Below are 18,114 nucleotides of genomic sequence, written 5' to 3'. Positions count from 1 at the left end.
TTATTTATGTAAGTTATCCATAAACACTTTGTTTATCAAGTTGTCTTTTCTCAGGCTGAGACACTTCTCTCTTTCCCCCCAAAATCCACAAAGTAAAAACATTTTGCAGAAAAACCAAAATAACCCAAATCTACAGCCAGGTAAATGAACAAAGTGTAAGGGAATCAACCACTCCCCATATCTGCTTCTACCTACCAAAATCTTTGCTGATTTTTTTTTTCCCCAGTTGCTTCAGAAATCTAAAATAAAAACTAATACAAAAAGAATTCTACCACCATCACCTCTTTGAATAGTCTTTTAAAAAATTGTAAAGCAAAACAAGTCAAGTAAGTACAACCTGCAATGACCGGTGACACTTGAGTGGTCTGCCCTGTAACAGCTTTGCTATTGATTGGTTTTGCAAAGATGAGCTTGGTGATCACTGGGCCTGAAGTTGCAGTTCGGGTCTTCTTTGCAATCTGAAAGATGGATTAAAAAAAGAGCTCAAGTAACTTGAGTGTTTTGGATCGGAATGATCATGTTGTTACGTACATCATACAAGAGGGCAACATTCACATGTTGAAATAGAGAAAAACTGTTCACCTCACACTTCACCTCAGTTTCTCTTGAGTTATCTGTGCCACTCGAGAGAGCAAGCCAAAGCACTGCAGCCAAACCCCTTACAGTCATCCTATAAGGTCTCTGTACAAACATGCCTTGATTTCAAGGTACCTTATTAGTGTCCTGAAAATAAATTTCACATGCAGTCTGTCTATATAAAAACATTACCTTAAAAGTATCAGTCTTAAAATTTGAAGTTTAGAAAAAAAAAGTCACATTTCCAGGCAACTAGGAAATAACTTGTTCCTCAGACTATTTCAACAAGACAACTACTGCTCTGAAACATCTCTTTACCTGCACTAACATAGCAGCACACTTCTGCCCTACAAATGGGAGAAAAAATAAGCTGGAAACTCCTGGAAGTCTTAGGTACTGGTTAACTAATACAAAATCAATTAGCTGTATCCAGGTCTTTTGTGTACATCTCACAGCAGATCCTGTCCCCACCAGCACTGCAGAACCAGGAACAAGTTCATGCAATTTGATGAGACATTGTTTCACCTTGAAGGCTTTTGTTTAAAAAGTAACAAAGACTTCCCTGCGTCCCACCCCCCAGCAAACCTTCTCAATACTGAAGGGTCTGCTACCAGATGCATTCATCCTAACTGTTTCTACTAGCCCTTGGGCCTGTCCCGCTTTCCACAGACATCAGCCACCAACTCAAGCAATGTCACAGACCCATGGCATGGCATCCTCACGGGAAGCCACATACCAAGTTGCAGATCAGCCTTTGCTACTGAAGCAGCTAACCAGAAAAACCTCACACATGTAGTAAAATGTAGACATAACAGCTACTTCCAACAGCCTGAGAAAGTTGTGACTGCTTAAATGAAGCAAATGAGTAGGCTGGATGTTGTGGTTTCCTATACACAGCCCTATTTCTAGCATTTGCTGACTAAGAACACCTTTATAGTAGAGTAACACTGAAGCATTCTAAATATTCTGCAATACATAATGAATTAAGCAGTCTCTGCACAAAAAGCAAGTGTGGGGCTGTTTCAACTGCCAGCAGCATGCTTGCAGGATGGCCGGGGCAGCCAGAGCCCCACCTGTGAAGGGTCTGAACCTTCTGGCCTCCTACAGAAAGGATGTGTCTCCGTGTGCTTGAGCTGTGCCCAGCCAAGGGAAAGGGACACCCAGCAGCTCCGACACTACACAGCAGTAGAGGACAGTTTAGAGGATACCTTGTGTTCCTCTGCATTTAGAGTGGGGTGCTCTTTGGAGTAAACCTTCACCCTAAAATGGAGCAGCAAAGAAACCTCCATTCTTCTTGGAGATATATTCAGATTCAAATATAAATTTTTCACAGAAAGAAGCTTAATTCACAGCACACTATATAAACATAACTCAAAATAAACATAACTCAAAGACATTTAACATCAAGAATTCACTTCTCTTTGCACATATATAGGGGATGGATAAACACAATCTAGTAGTATTTTATAAGCCAAACTACACATATTCTAGTTTCTGATAAGTTCCCCACATTTTACCTGTTGGATTAGCAATTCCCATTCTGTTGAAGTTTATTTAATTCTGCCATAGGTTTCAGACCAACTCAACTGCTATTACTTTTACTCTTTAAAGGACAAAATCTGACTCTGAACTTGACAACCACCTACCAGAACACAAGCACTGAACAGCAGTTGTTTCCCAGTAACACCCATTAACTTGGCTTAAATTATTGGTGTAAATGCTTGTAAAACACCAGCCAACAACATGAATTCTCTCAGAGAAAAGTAAGAATCCCAATATAATAGCCAGTCAGCACAAGTAGGCCTGCTCCCTCCAGGCTCAACTTGCAATACCCTCCCACTGGTCTTGTAAGAAGGAGTTCTATCATCATCTAAGAAAAGACTGAATCCCTTCAGGCCTTTGGAGACATAGAGAAACCCCAATACAGTTCCCTTGGCCATTAGAAACAGGCTGCACACTCCCAACCAGCTGGCTGCTCCTTGGCAGAGCGCCTTTTTGAGAGCCCTGCTGCAGGAGCTGATAGCACAAGTGCTTCAGTGGGAAACTCATTACCCACTTCTGTATGACTGGAGAAGCCAGAGGAAATCAAAATGACAGACTGCCCCTCTGATGCTTCAGCAAGAGCAAGTACTCTGGAGCTCTCTGTCATTGCCTATACTAATCACAGGAAGTTAACATTATTCCTCTTTGCCTGTGTAAGCTAAGCACGATCTCCACAAGTTTCTTCAAATTAGACTGCAAAAGTATTTCCTGTAGCAACAAGGTTTTTATTAGAAAAATATAAATTTAAGAAGCACATTCCAGTCATCTTCTCTGTAAAGTGGGAGAACGATTAATATGCAAGCATCTCTTAAAGCATTAATTTGGGTCTCTGTAAACACTCCCCACTAACCAAGATAGCAAGCATGCTTCTGTGACCAGACTCTGACTTCGGCTGTCAAACAATGTAGTAGTCACACAGAAAAAGGAACGTGCACACCTTGAACTTACTGCCAGATACAGAACACTACCACCACAAGGAAGCTAACATTCTATAAATCTACTCCCTAGATGACCTCACAGGAGATCTTCCACCTAGCCACACCCAAAGTAATTTATACTTGGTATAAAAGAAAAAAAACAACACACAGACTGGAAATAGAAGATAACAGCATACTCCAGAGAAGATAATAAGGATATGATACTGTGCCAGGAATAGGGATTTTCTGTGGGATTAGGGAGTACATGATATTATATTTCCACTATGAGACACAGCCACAATGCTGGCTTACAAGTTGTTTTGCCATGGTAGCAATTGTGCTACAGACGTGTAGATTTAACTGCTGAAATACACAGCAGTTACCACACTAAGACAAGTTCAAGTCAGACCAGTCTAGTGACAGCTGTGGTAGTGGGTCTGGACCTCTGGTTGAGTCATCTGCAAGGCTCAACTTCTGCTTTGCACTGAAGCACCAGCTAATATACTAGCTCATGGTCATTTTTAAGCTTGCATGCAAGCAGGAACCCTAGGCTAAAAGCAGATGCATTTGCCCAGTTGTTTTTTCCACATTCAGGGTAGTGATTTCAACTATATTGTGACAAGTCACTCAAGTCTACAACAGGAAAGCAATAAGCCTCTTCTCTTAGCCTCTTGGGATTCTTGGAAGAATCCTAAGGTCATACTACATTTTATACTGCACAGTCTCATAACTCTCAACATTGCAGAGAGGGAGCAAGATTACAAGGAATGTTCTGCTGGAACTCTGTCAACTCTGCCATTTCTCAAATGCTGAGATATCAAGTGTTACAAATAGATTATAGTAAGACTAATGAATTTCCAAGATCTGAGAAGTTGCTATACAGTGATAATGTAAGGAGAATTGTAGAGAGGCTTTTAGCCACCCAAGCCTAGTCTTTTATCAATTCAGCAACAAGTCCAAATGACATGCTGCTGTGCACTTGAAAACAACTGAATCACATGAGTTAAGTTACACATAACTCCTGGGAAGCAAGGAGGCATTCACGGCTTCCTTTTCCACTCAGAAGGTGCTAAGAAGGCACTGAAAGTTTAGAGTTTCATTCTGGATCTTAGGGTAAATGCATGACTTCATTTTCTAAGCCAGGAAATTGAAGCATGGGTTACCTCCCTTGTCATACATGATAGACTGAATCTTTCACTTAGCCTCATATAACCCTTTGACAAAGTAATTTTCTGCAGGGATAAGTACTGTCTGGGAGCTGATCACGTAGCTGCCTTTTCTGCAGTATCAGGCAGTTGTAACAAACTGACACTGCTGTCTTACTTTTCATTTCTACTTCTTCCACTCCTTATAAGAAAAAACAAATAATGAATATCACGAATTAACAATTCTATCCATTTTTACAAAAGGAAGTAAAGATTTAACAAAGTTAATCAAACCACAATTAAACTGATTAACAAATGGTTTTAAGTCCATTTGTATCAGGTTATTATATTAAGGAACCCGTAGCATTCCTAAGGACAAACACAGAGGTCAATCATTAAATCACTGCTGGCACAAGTAATCTCATCCAAGCAGAAGCTCATCACAGGCAAGTTTTCTTCTTCTGTTTCTTGTATGTGCCAGTTAGCAGTAACTGAAGCTAACAGGTACTGATCCACTCTTACACCTTCCTGTACTGACTCACAAGCAAAGATTTTTGAAAGCTGTAATGTGAGCAGTATCATTAACAATGAAGGTACAAAAATAAAAGCAACATACCAAATAGATGTACTTAAAACAGTCATAAGTATGAAACATTTTTTCTTGCAGATATAATGTAGTGACAAAGGAGGAAAAAGCAGACACAGGTGCAAGGATCATCTATCGATTTAAAACAAACTATCACAGTGACAGTTGTTCATGCTTGCTTATCACAAAATACTAGCTGTAGGATGTACCATGGCGCGCAGTATGCTTAAAAGTCAGTCATTTTTCACATGCAGGAAATTTGCTTTTGCTTGCATACTTGGGAGTTTCCTCTCTCATTTCACTCAACTGTAAAAATGTTTATTTTCCACCACAACCTCCACTGAGTTCCAGCTTTCCTTTCACGATTTTTTGATTTGTGTCCCACCTCCATTTAGAAAGTCACTCACATCCAGTTCTGCCACATATCAGATCCCTTTGGCTAAAGCCCATATCTTTTCAACATATTTTCAGATCCCTTCAGACTTTCTCTACTTTCAATTACCTCAAGATCTGTACCTGAGGCAGGAAATAGCATTTAGAAGTGTCCATCTTACATTATAATCTAGCTGATCAATATACATTGATAAGCTTAAGCAGGTTTAAGGCAGACAAGACGTACTGTTTTTGTTCCTTCTCAAATGCATTAAGGTTCTTCAGAGGCTTTACTTGTAACAAGCTAATTTTAAGAATTTAAGAAGCTAGTTGCTCTTAAAAGAGGAAAGCAGCGTACACTTGGAATAAAGAATGGTAGTCACCAAGAGTTCAATTCAGTCTTATGAAAGCATATAGAGTTTATTTTTATAAAATGAAAACAACGGGAAAATTCAATATAATGAATTTTGATAGTTAACTTCCTCTGAGGCAAACCCCTAAGATTCAAGACAGTAGCTGGGAGATAAAAGGCATACAATTGTAAATGCATTCACAGATGAAAGAGTAGGCTAAGAGCAGCATTGTACTTTTATACAAGGAAAGGAAAGGCTGAAAGCAATCTTTCAGTGTGTCAGCCAGTGAAGGAAGTAGACAATAGTTGCACCAACAGAATTATTTTAAAGACGTTTCATCAGCATAACTCACTTTACCTGTACTGTTTTTAATTGCTGGGTCTGCAAAACAGAAGGCTGGGCAGCAGTATTTATCAGCTGACTTCCTTGTGTTAAAGCTGAGACACCAACAACAGGTTTCACTTCTGACCGACCTCCAATAACAACTTTGATCTGCTGGCCTTGTACTTTGGAGTCTCCACCTTGGGTTTGGGACACAGTCTTCTGTGCCTGTGGGAGCTGGCAGCGGGGTAATGCTAAAACAATGGGTTGGCCAGTCTTGCCCAAAGTTGTTACAATTAGCTTTTGCCCATCTGGTTTAATACTCTGATTGCCTATTTTAAGGTCAGTGGTCTTGTTCAGAATAATTTGATTGGCTGATATAGTGACCGGAGTCTGAGTACCAAGTTTATGGAGACCACTTTGAAAGGCAGGCTTTACTATTGAATTTCCTTCAGTTTTTATAGTTGTGGTGTTTGCAGTCACATCACCCGAATGATTACTGGGTGCAGTAACTGGTTCTGAGGTGACTGTGGCTGTAGCTGTAACTGAAGCGTCACTGGTGGAGCTTATGTTCACTATTTCTTCCAGTTCTGTTTCCATGGGAATAGTATCTCCCATTGGTGAAGACACGATAACCGCTTCAATGCTGTCATCTTCCACCAGAGTTATACCAGTGTCCATTATTTCCTCAGGGAGCAAGCTGTTTACTTCGGCTGAAACCACCTCCATTTTAGCAGTTGTGGCAGTGATGACTGTAGCAGGTACTGCAACAACAGTAAAAATAATAAGTTAGTGGCTTCCAAAAAACAAACATTCTGCAAAGCTTTATGAATAACGTTATCAGAAGAAAACATAAAACAGCAGAAAAGAAAGTACTGTGAGCATGCAAAGGAGGAATATCATGGGAAAAGAAAAAGCTATCAGATCCTAACACATTTGGCTGAATTTACTTCCAATAAGAATTTACATCAAAGCTCTTCAGTATCATCCACTCAAGTAAAATACAGGCTCTAACTTTCTGCTGATTATCGGTCCCCTTCTAGCAATTCAGCAAGCCTAAAGAAGTGTTCCCCTTGCACCTTGCTCACACAGATATTTAAGCTTACTGAGATATAAAGTAAAAAGCTACACAAATCTGAAAGATGATGATTCATTTTGTCCCATGTGTCAACACCTACTAGCAAGGTGCCTGGCCTCAGAGACTTGTTTTCCATTCCAGATGCAACAGGGATTCATTGTTGTCTTCTCATTTCAGAAATCTTATGCAAGCAAACAGCTGTCTCACGATGGCTTTTTTTTTTAGCCCCAGAAGCTCAATCAGCAGCATACCTTGGGACCAAGGCAAAATTCTGCCCTTCTACCACAAGGTGAATGGTAATTCCTCTCTGTCAGCAGAGTATGTTTTCTTCATACTCACAAGAAAATATAAATCTTAAACTCATGATCAACTCATAATTTTCTAAAGGAAAACAAATGTAATCCTGCCTGAAATATAGCAATTTTTTTTTGTTTTTTGTTTTTTTTTTAAAGTGGATTAGTATGAATGCCCAACTTATCTACATAAAGCTCCACATGACAAACCTTAAAGAATTGCTGGAGACAGCTGCATTTATCACTCTCACTAAAACTGCATTATTGTCAGACTAAAAACAGATGCACTTACTATGGCATTTTCTTCATTTGCTGACCCCATCAGCATGCTTGAACACTACATGGGAGAGTATACAGCAGATATACATGCTCCACAATCTTGAGTACTTCTGATAAGTGCAAGAGGACAAGATGCTCACAAAAAGAGTTTCCTCTTTAATAGGAAAAGCAGACAAGTTGTATATACCTAGGTGCATACATAATTAAGGAACTATGCTGCTAAAAACACATACCAAATGCTGGGGTGACAACTGACTCATCTGGTGTCATCGTGGTTAGGTTTTACAGGGTGGTAGGTAACCACAGAACAGCTGTATTTCACCCATGAACTACAGGGGATGAGGGAAAACCAGTCTGCTACAGTCTACCTTATTTGCACATTGAGCTTAGAAAGCCATGTTGGACGAGTCACTGGGCCCTACTGATCTCAATGGATACCATCCTAATTCCACTCACCTCTTGAGTACAAGCTGTATCACACGGCTGCTGATATTCAAGCATTCTCAGCTGTGTAAGAACTTGTTCAGATGACATACAGTCAAACGTGTACACAGCTCACTTACTGGCAGACACTTAAATGTCTGTTTTCTGATGTCACTGCCAGAAATACCTCCTCTTGGAGAGCATTTATCCCAAAGTAATGCCAGAACAGCCTTAATTGATGCCAGCCCTCATAACTAGTGCTAGACACAACACCTTACTCCTAAGGACACATTAGTAATGTCAGTATCGCGTTGCTGTCTTGGAGACAAAGTAGTTAACCGTGTACAAGGCAATAGAAAAACTGGAATAGAAGTGGACTGTTTTTGCATATGCTAAGACTACTAGCACTTTTTTTGAGTTATGCTATTTAATTTTCTCCTCATCCTTCCTCTTCAACCCAAACAGTACTATGTCTTAAACCTTACAATTCAGAGCTATTCTGTATTAAAAAACCCATTATGCCGTTCTCGTCCTGAAAGGACTTGGATCCAGATGCTGGACTCTTAAGGTCAGCCACAACCCAAATAATGATTGCTCCTACATTTGAAAATAAGAGAATCATCTAAATCAAGCAGTGGAAAAACAAATTCAGTAACAACATACTATTTCAAATGATTCACTTTTGGATTACATACTTAAGTGCTGTTCCATAAAAGAAAGGTGAGTCTTAGTATCTTTTAGTAATATAACCATAAAGAATTGAAATATATCTAAGCAGCTATGCAGATAAATAGAAACTTACTCATTCCTTGTATTCTTTGTGCCTCTGCCACAAGGTTGAAAATGGCTGTTAAACATCTTTATCTAGTTCAACGAAAACTTAAATGGAAGTGCAACAGAATTTTGAACAGCACTAACTTCTATTAATTAAGATAATCTAGGCAGACACCTGTTAACTTGTAAAGTGGAAGGGGGAAGCTGCAGATTCCTTTCTTCAAGCAGTTTATAAGGGTGTGTGCAAATGGGAGAAAGTGTGACTGAATACTAGAGTTGTATCAATGGTGGAGAAGTAATAGTGGCCAACTAAACAAGTAATTGTTCACTGCAGGTCAAAGGACTCAAAAACCCAACTGGAAAAAGGCAAAACAAAACTGTGTCAATGGTTCACTGATAGAACAGGAGCAACATTTAGAGGGTTTTTTTTGCATCATCACTTAAGATGAAGGTGAGACTAGAACTGTCTATAGGCTGTGGCTCAGATTTGAGCCACAGAAATCCCTGCAATATTCATATGAAGTTACAATAATAAAAATCAGCATATTCCTAGACTTCTTACTGAGTAAGGGCTAAAGAAATATTCATTTATTCTTGTGGTTTATTCCTGACGGGCAGCTGAACACCAATGCAGTCTTTCACTCGCTCCCCCTTCCCAAGGGGATGCAGGAGAGAATCAGAAAAATTTAAAAAATAAAAAAAAGAGAAAAGAACTTGTGTGTTGAGACAAAAAGATAGAAAAGGAAGAGAGAAATTAACAGCAATACCCACAAAACAAGTGATGCACAACACAATTGCTCATCACCCGCTGACTGGTGCCCAGCCAGTCCCAGATTAGCAGCTGCCCCCCTCCTAGCCAACTCCTCACCAGTTTCACACACACACTTGCACACACACACGCACTTTTTTCCCCCCCCCCACATGATGCCGTATGGCTTGAAATATCCCTTTGGCCAGTTTCAATCAGCTGTCCTGGTTGCATCTGGGGGAGCAAACAGTGCTCCCCCCACTCTCTTACATGATAAGAAGCTGAAGAACTGAGATGTCCTTGGCTCTGCACAGCACTGCTCAGCAGTGACTGAAATATTGCTGTATTATCAACACTGTTTCTCCTAAAGCCACAACATAACATCATACCAGGCACTGTGAAGAAAATCAGCTCCATCCCAGTTGAAACCAGGACAATTTCTAAATCCACTGAATAGAATAGAGGCAAGAGCAGGAGGAAGTAAGGAAAACACAGAAGAGCACCTTGACAATTATGACTCCTTTTTATTTATTTGAGCTATTCATCTAGAAAACTTGAGTTACTTTCAGTCACGTGCAATGAAAGTTTAGGTGCTCTCATTCTTCCCTATTTTTCAGGTTTATGCTCACCTTCACTCACTAACAATAGCAATACACACGTTCCACAAGGCTGTCTAGCAGAAAAGTCCTTTTTTTTTTTTTTTGCCTTACCACTTAAAGATTAAGGGGTTTAAAGTTTCTCAACAGCAACTTGTTGGAAGCTTCTCCCCAAAAAAAGAAGAGATCCAAGTACTACTCAGTAGGAGAAATGCATTAGCAATTCATTCGCCTGTTCCCATTTCCCCTCCTAATCTTCCAACACATGGGACACAAAGAAAGCTTCTTGCAATTCTTCAACCTTGGAACAGTTACTAAGTTCTCCATACTGCAGTCATTGACATAAATGATACAGAAGAGCAAGGACAGTTAGAGCACAGTTAGCCAAAAAGCACCCAGGGCAACAGAAATCGTTCTCTCATGGATCTGTTTTTTTAAAAAATAAACATCTTTTGTTGAAGTTGACGTCCTTGAAACAGGTATGTTTTATCAACATAAAAACATGATAAAGCACTGCCTTAACCACGAAGCCTTTAACTAATCATACTCAAAGCCTAAGAAGTGATGCATGCAACATGACCACATAGCCATCCTTCACCACAATGCCTCTGACACAAACATGCTGCAACACTCAACAATCCCGTGACCCGATGCTGTTTTCTTCACAGTGAAATGAATTCTCACACACAAGGAATCACAGCGTGCTACCACAGAAATTAGATTATACACACAGAGTACAAAAACAGTTCTGACAATAGAAGTAAAAGTCTTTAAATATAGTACATGACCAAAAATCCCCATGAGTCAGAAAGCCTTTCATGCATAACAGAAGCTTGAAGGAAAGAGGGGAAAAACACAAGTTTTTCATGAAAGCAGTAGGTCATACAAGTCATCAATGCCTGAACTGCATTACACATATATGTGAGTGACCTGCTTACTAGAAAACCGTCTTTTTAAAACAGATCTAAACTGGACAATCCCCTTTTCACCACAGGAATCACTGGCCCATTGCCCAAATGTACTATTAAGTATGAAATAAGATTAGCAAGAAAGACATTTCCCTCACTGTTGATTAAAAAAAGGTACTGAGAAGCATTACTAAAACAAACAAAACCAACAAAAAACAAAAACCCATCCCAGACACTGTCCCAGAATGACTTGTATCTAGAAAACTAAACCACTTGAAGGTCAAGTTACTTTTCTATGCATAGCTCACAGCTGTTACCCAGCATTCACACGCTAATTAAAATGTTCACCAAGAAGGTAGCAAAACCATGTCATATTAGTAATATTAATCTGCATTTCATGACGTATCTACAATTCAAATTGCACACATCTGTAGTTTTTAAAGAACTCAAAAATTCCATGTTTGCTAGTTGTAGCAAGTGAAAAACTTGCACATCTGCTTGGTTCTGAAGATTAACCATGATCAGCCAACAATAAATCCAGTCCTTGAGGGCAGCTTAGTGCCCTTTGAGGGTCTGTTCCTTGTTGGTGCCAAGAAATGCTGGCTTGCACCTAACAGCAAAGCTATTACTGTCATGGGAATGCTGCCTGTCAATCTAACAGCACCCCATTCTGCATGCACATTGATATATATGTATTTGAGAAACGATTGGCATGTCCAATTGAAGTAGGCAGAAACCAAAATTAGGTAGTTAGGATATCCATATATGCTCCATTTGCTAACAAATAAAACTTTGCATGAAGTAGACTCCATACCCGCATCCACATTTCCTTTTCTCTTAGAAAGGAGTGGGGTAGCAATAAGGTTTAGCACTGCATATTCAGAGCACACCCTCCTATTGCAACCTTCCAGGAAAGACATGGATATATAGAACATTCATCGCAGCAGAACACTACCAAGTGTCTCAGTTTGCTTTCTGTTCCAAATAGACCTCCAATGCAAACTAAAAGATAGAAACTGGAAGAATCAGAATATTTCCCTTCTCCTTCCTTTGGTTTGCACTGCCAATTGCCCTTATTTTCATGGTAATACAACAGCACAAACTCTAAAAAAAAAAGTTGCGTGTTCTTATGATCATTAAATGCATTTTGCAGGTGTTCAGTACCACAAAATCCAAGTTTTGAGTCTGTAGATTCTGTACATTTAGTGAAGCATTTCTAACTTTAGGTTCTATGCAAACTTTGTGGTGAGACTAAAAGAAAATAGCCATAAAATTAACACAATTTATTTTCCTCAATACTCCAGAAAAGTAATGCATTAGGAATCTGATGTCAAAATGAGCATGGATACAGCAAACTTAGCTTGACTGAAAAAGCTAACAGACAGGTAAAAGGTATTGGCCCAAGAAACACAGATTTGAGAAAAGTGCTTCATTCCAGTCTTTTAAAGATAGCTTGAAATAAAGGTTTTACTTTCCTTCTTGATGCCTCCTGAATGCCAGCCTGGAAAAGAGTTGGATAACATGGCCCTATCGCCCCAAACACACGCTGGAAAACAAGCAGCACAGAAGCTGCCATTACAGGCTTGATATCCAGTTCCCCACAGACTGCTAACAGGTGTTATCATACCAGGCACCTTTTAAGGTTAGGCTTGCTGCCAACAATTTCTGCAAGTGTGCATTTTAATCTTGTATTTACGTGCTAAGGTTCATCATAACAGAGCCGTAAGCCACCCACTTTACCAAAGCTTGGCAAGTCCAGAAGTACAATGGTTACACAGTGCATTACACGTGTACTTCAGCACCACTGCCACTCCAGGATGCAGAACGCATCACCCAGCTTACTCTAACCGAAACCAAAACACAAACAATGCTGATTTTAGCATGGTAATTCACTTACAGAAATACACAACAATGTGGCATTTTTATTAGCAACTCACAGAATCTCAGTGGTTAACTGTCTTAAGTAACTACTTGAGCCTTTTAATCTCTACCTTCTTTTAACTTTTACAAGCAGATAGAAATCTAAGATCAAACCTGTAATGCTTTCAAGAGAGCGCTGTCAGGATTCAGAGAGCAGTGAAAGTTGTTACACCCTCTATTGCTTATCTTATCAGTGAGTTGGCTTGCTTCAGTTTTGAGTCCAAATGAGCAATAGAAGAAAGGCACCAACACCTCTATGAAGAGTCAGGTTGCAGTAATTTGCCAGAGTCCTGCATATCTAGCTGCAGATCTCAGCAGCGCTAGAGCCTTAAATACAACACTTTACAAGCACAGAAGTCTATCTACTTACAGCAAGACTGAGCTGAACATAAACAGCTTGCCTGCAGGCAAATCGTGATTTGGCTTTGATGCCAAGAACATCATTATTCCTCCCTTTCACTTAAACCTGTAGATAGAAGACCTTCATACTGCTTTTGAAAGGTATTTGAATAACCACACTGCACAGCATCTGGCTTGCTTTTGTGGAACCAATTCCACATGAAGATTTTGAGACAAGATATCAATCCAATAGGGAACTCCAGTGAAATCTTGGTTTCTGCTCCAGAAGTACATGGGCCACTTCAAAGTCAGGCTTCTCAGATGTCCGAAGATGGTAATGCAAATGGTTGAAGAATTTCTGGGCATAAAACATATAAACAACTAGTAGTGAGTTTTCCTCAAGAGTTTGTAAGAAATCCAACTGTTGCATTTTTCAGAGAAAAACTTGAAAAACATCTTACACACAATGGACAAGAAAAAGAGGCTTGATACACACAACATACCTGACAGCTCTTTTATTTTCAATATCCTGGACATAACAGAGAGATTCACTGTATCTTACATCATCTCTGCAGATGCTTTATTCCAGACAGCACACAAAACACACCTGTGAGGAAGAGTTCTCCACGCATGCCCTCTGCTGCTCCACATATCCCTTCCTGGTCTCAAAGGACACTCTTCCCAATTGCACTTCCACAGCAAACATATTAATCGCGGGACAAGTTGCCACCATACTGAGTTGAAATGGATCCAGAAGGTCTGTCTCATTCACAAAAGAAAATTTAACACAAAGCCTAGGGTTTCTCCATGGAAAATGTTTTTATCTTTCAAGATCACCTAGCTCATTACTTGCTTCTTTCCTACATAATCAACAGCACTGCATATAGTCAAAAAGCATTTGCAAGCTGCCAATTCACAGTTTTTGTAATAGGAGTCCAAAGCATCACATGTTGTGAGGCACTGAAGCTGACTGTGCAGAAACAATCCCACCTTGGCAGGATACTTGCTGTGACTCAGCACAGCATGAACACAAAGCACTCCAATCAGCCAGCATCAACCTCTCAGAAGCCCACCACAGCTCAGCACATGTACTGAACACGCACCAAAACAAGTTTTATTAAAGCCAACACCCAACCGAATCTATAGGACCTATATGCAACTATGGGATGTGCTGGTGCAGAACTGGACAGCACCTGCATTGCTGAGGGTAGCCCAGGTTCTTACCTGAAGAACTAAGGGCTGTTCTACCCTCCTGCCTCCCCCCACCCCCCCCCCCAAAAAAAAAAAAGGATTTTACAGCTATAAACTAATTAGTTTACTAAGAGTGAGCAAAAGAGAGTAACTCACAAGGACAACACCGCACAACTTGACTGACAATGCAAGACAATTGGCTAGAAGTCAAAGCTTTTTAATTCAGCCTACATCTTTTTCTAGATGCAACACCCAAACTCATCCGCCTCTCCAACAGAGAAGGGGACTTGTGCTTGTCCTCCAGTTATTCCAGTAGCCATCCATTATGAAAGCACTCCTGCAGCTTCTTCCCTCTTTCAGGTTTTCTACTTTTCTCTGGGTGAGTCCATATTTCACATCCAACTGTTACTTTTTTCTTCACAGGTAACAAAGCAACAGCCTTTCCTTTATCACTGTAGCCCTCCAATTGATTACAGCTTTGTTAGTCCCCAAGGCTGCAGCCAGTTTGCAGCACCAACACCAAACTATTCTGTGAAGGAAGAAAAACAAACATTGGTACTTGGTTTAATGCTCCAGAAATTACCTCAGCAAACAGAAGAATTTTAGTTCAGGAAAATCTTGATTTAACTGTATAAAAATACAAGCCTTGTAGTCCCCACAGATTCTTATCTTCTAGCTAGTGCAGGTGACAACACAGAACACCTGCCCATACAATAGAGAATCAAGCAACAGGTCAGAAAGAGAAGTGAAGGCTGTTTGATGATGTAAGTTGATTTTAAAAAAAGGAATTATTAGAGAAATTATTTGATTGGGTCATTTTATTCACAACAAAACACACTTCATTTTGTTTGCTGTGCCAAGTCTTTTTGCCAAGTTCATACGGGCACACTGAAACTCACGAAGATCAATGGTGTAAAAGGTCTGAAAACAATTCTAAAGAATTCTATGAAACACAGTCAGTGTTTCATATGACAGGAAAGCCTTCACTAAATCATATGCATACCCAGGACAATTAGCATATTATCAGATTTAAGATCACAACCATGTGTAGGCCATCAGTGTTCTACAATTTCCTAATTAATTATCATCCTTCTATTTTACTGCTATTTCAATAATGGGCAAAGCGATGCCCTTCATTTCACGTATTCCCCATTTCCTCAATCTCTTTTGTGCTTCACGTTTTGTCTTGAAAATTACAGGGTTTGTTTTGTCATAAAGCAAAGAATTACAAAATCACTCAGCAGTGCATTTCTTCCAACAGAGAGTCTTTTGTTTAAGCTTACTGAGCTAGAGATGGCCTTAAAAATACAGTCACACACACACAAAATCAGAAATGTTAGCTCTTAAGAAAGCTATGATTAACAAAGGTCAGTGGAAAAATTAATAAACTAAGCTTATCATTATGACATAAGAAAAATTATGCATGTGGAACGAATTCATTTCCATTCTCTGCACAAGGTGAGATATGGAGGGAGTCTGCCCATTTCTCAGAAGATTGCACTTCTAGGTTTATCAAATACAATAACAAAGCAAATTGTTGCAAGTTAAAAAAACAACCTTACTCTTATCAAATGCTGAATACAGAACTCATGCAAGTAGCAGTCGTCTTTTTTTTTCCTCCAATCTTTTAAAAGGAATACCAAGAACAACCATCAAGTGCTTTACCTAAAGAGACATTTAATGTTCTTCGTCATAAATTCATCTGGCTATAGTTACAAAAATTAAAACAGTTCCCAAGGCAACCATAATCCACTCAAGGTGCAGCATCCTCTTGCCATTACTCCACGCAAGTAGAATGAGCAAACTACTCCTATTAGCAGCCTCCACGGGTTTAAAGTAACAGTTATCACATGCAAGGCACAGGATAGTTCTTTGTTACAAAGGAAGTATTTCAGTTTGTTTTTAATGGGAGAAAAATATTAGGCTGATGTCACTTCTGCCATGTTTATTATAGAAGTGCTAGCCATTTTATTAATAATGGCTGGAAGGAAAAAAAAAAAAAAAAGAAAATCTACTTGCCAAAAGCCTGTTATGAAGAAAATTCCTTTTCTTGGCCAGTTATGGCTAATTTAAGTTTTCATTACAATTTTAAAAAGAACACCAGTAGTGAAACAATCTTACTATCAAGAAACTGGCTATTTCATACTAATAAAATAATGCACCTGCTCCAATTTTTGGGTAGACAACAGTGTTAAACAGAGGAATATCTATCATTTCATTGTTATTTCAGCCAGCACTTGCTGTGTGCACGTCATCAGCAGTACTATTGCCTTGTACTTGAATTCCCCAGAAGTACTCAGCAGGCACTACTGCTACAGCCCTCCTGTTTTCCTCTGGCATCTGCTTATCCATTTCCATCCAACACGTTCTTTCCTCCCTGTGCTAGCAAACATTTGTATAGCTGCAGGGGTGGAACAGATCGAGGAATGAAGCTGAGTTAGATCTAGCTGTCCAAACCCAAACCCAGGCTGTCACAACCCTGCTTTCCCCAGGCTGCCAACACCAGTGTTCAAGGGATCTCTTGTGCAACTGCTGCCACACGTTAACCCAGGAGGGCAGCCACTGTGCAATGTTGCAAACAGATACTAGTGAATTAGCACGCTGAAAGCTTGACTGAAAGCCTGTGAGCACCAGAACCATGGCACAGTCCATGATGCAATGGGGTTAAGGTACCAGGGAAACTCAGGGACCTCCTTCCTGGCTTGGCATCAATGCTCCTTGCACAGCTTCTGCTTGCAACAGAGCTATGTGAGCTCAGTGAAAGCTTTGGGAGAACCAGAAAGCCAGTTCAAAGCAAGCAACAGAAGCAGAAGATGGGAGCACAACCAGTGCCTAGCAGTGTCAGGTAGCCATCTGATGCAGATTCACTCCAGCATAGAGCAAAACCAATACTGGTATTAACATAGATGAGTCTTTCACTACATGGACTACGCAGAGTTTTCTAAACGTTTAGGCACAATATAAGAGAAGGGGAAGCGTGAAAGAGGAAGGAACAGTACCAACATCAAGAAAGCAGCAAGAAGTGCTCGTGGGATCAAAGGGATGCGTAGCTACATTTTTTCTAAGTCTCCAAAATAAAAGGGAGAGTAATAATGAGAACAAAAGGTAAGTTGCAAATGAAAAACTACAAAAACTGGCAGGAAATCTCTGAACCTGGAACTCCTGATGGATCAAAACACGGCCCAAAGGTATGAACATAACCAAGGCTGGGAAGCAGCATATCTGATGACAGAAGTATGGCTTGTGAAGGGGAGTGACACACAGGCTGAAGAGGCTGAGGAGCTGCTAGTCTTTGTCCAGATTTGGAATGTGAGAAACGTGAATCTCTCACACTGTGTTGCTGTGTGACCCCATCATCAACCAAGAGGTTATTCTTGATATCTCATTTCCCATACAAGACAAACTCGTGTTTTCTAATATTACGAAGGTAGCAAGATGACTCATAGGCTGTACTGAGAACTCCATGCTGCTTTAAAGATTCTGTGAGTGATAAACGAAGCTACTCATGATAAGCCCTAGAAGCAAGCTAGAAACCTTTATCCACTTGTCTTTGGGAGGTCCTGCAGCTAGTGAGGATAAAACCAAGAGTTTATTGCCTAGGCACTTGTAATGGATCCTAAAACTGCAGCACACAAGTTCTTTTGGACATCACATGTTTTTCTAACCAGGTGTGAAGAAGGCAGGCACCACTTCTACAGTATAAAGAGGGAACAGAAGCAAGAAAATCTGCTGCAGAAACAGAAACTAACAGCC

At 40.0% G+C, this 18,114-nt stretch overlaps 1 protein-coding gene across 4 annotated transcripts in view; it reads right to left on the bottom strand.

Moving 5' to 3' along the window:
* Positions 1-18,114, bottom strand: part of LIN54 (lin-54 DREAM MuvB core complex component) — a 36,832-nt gene that overhangs the window by 16,874 nt on the left and 1,844 nt on the right. For all 4 annotated transcript variants that reach the window (XR_004167357.2, XM_031596686.2, XM_031596687.2 and 1 more), the window contains exons 2-3: positions 5,849-6,576; positions 338-458 (exon numbers count right to left, since the gene is read on the bottom strand). Coding sequence is in view for 3 of the 4 variants with exons in the window: in XM_031596686.2 (XP_031452546.1) it covers positions 338-458; positions 5,849-6,541 (814 nt within the window). In the remaining variant the exon portion in view is untranslated. The remainder of the gene's footprint in view (positions 1-337; positions 459-5,848; positions 6,577-18,114) is intronic.

This window comes from Phasianus colchicus, chromosome 4 (genome assembly GCF_987193195.1).
Source record: "Phasianus colchicus chromosome 4, bPhaCol1.hap1.1, whole genome shotgun sequence".
Taxonomy (NCBI): Eukaryota; Metazoa; Chordata; class Aves; order Galliformes; family Phasianidae; genus Phasianus; species Phasianus colchicus.
The sequence above is the reverse complement of the archived record's forward strand: the minus strand, read 5'-3'. Positions and strand labels throughout refer to the sequence as shown.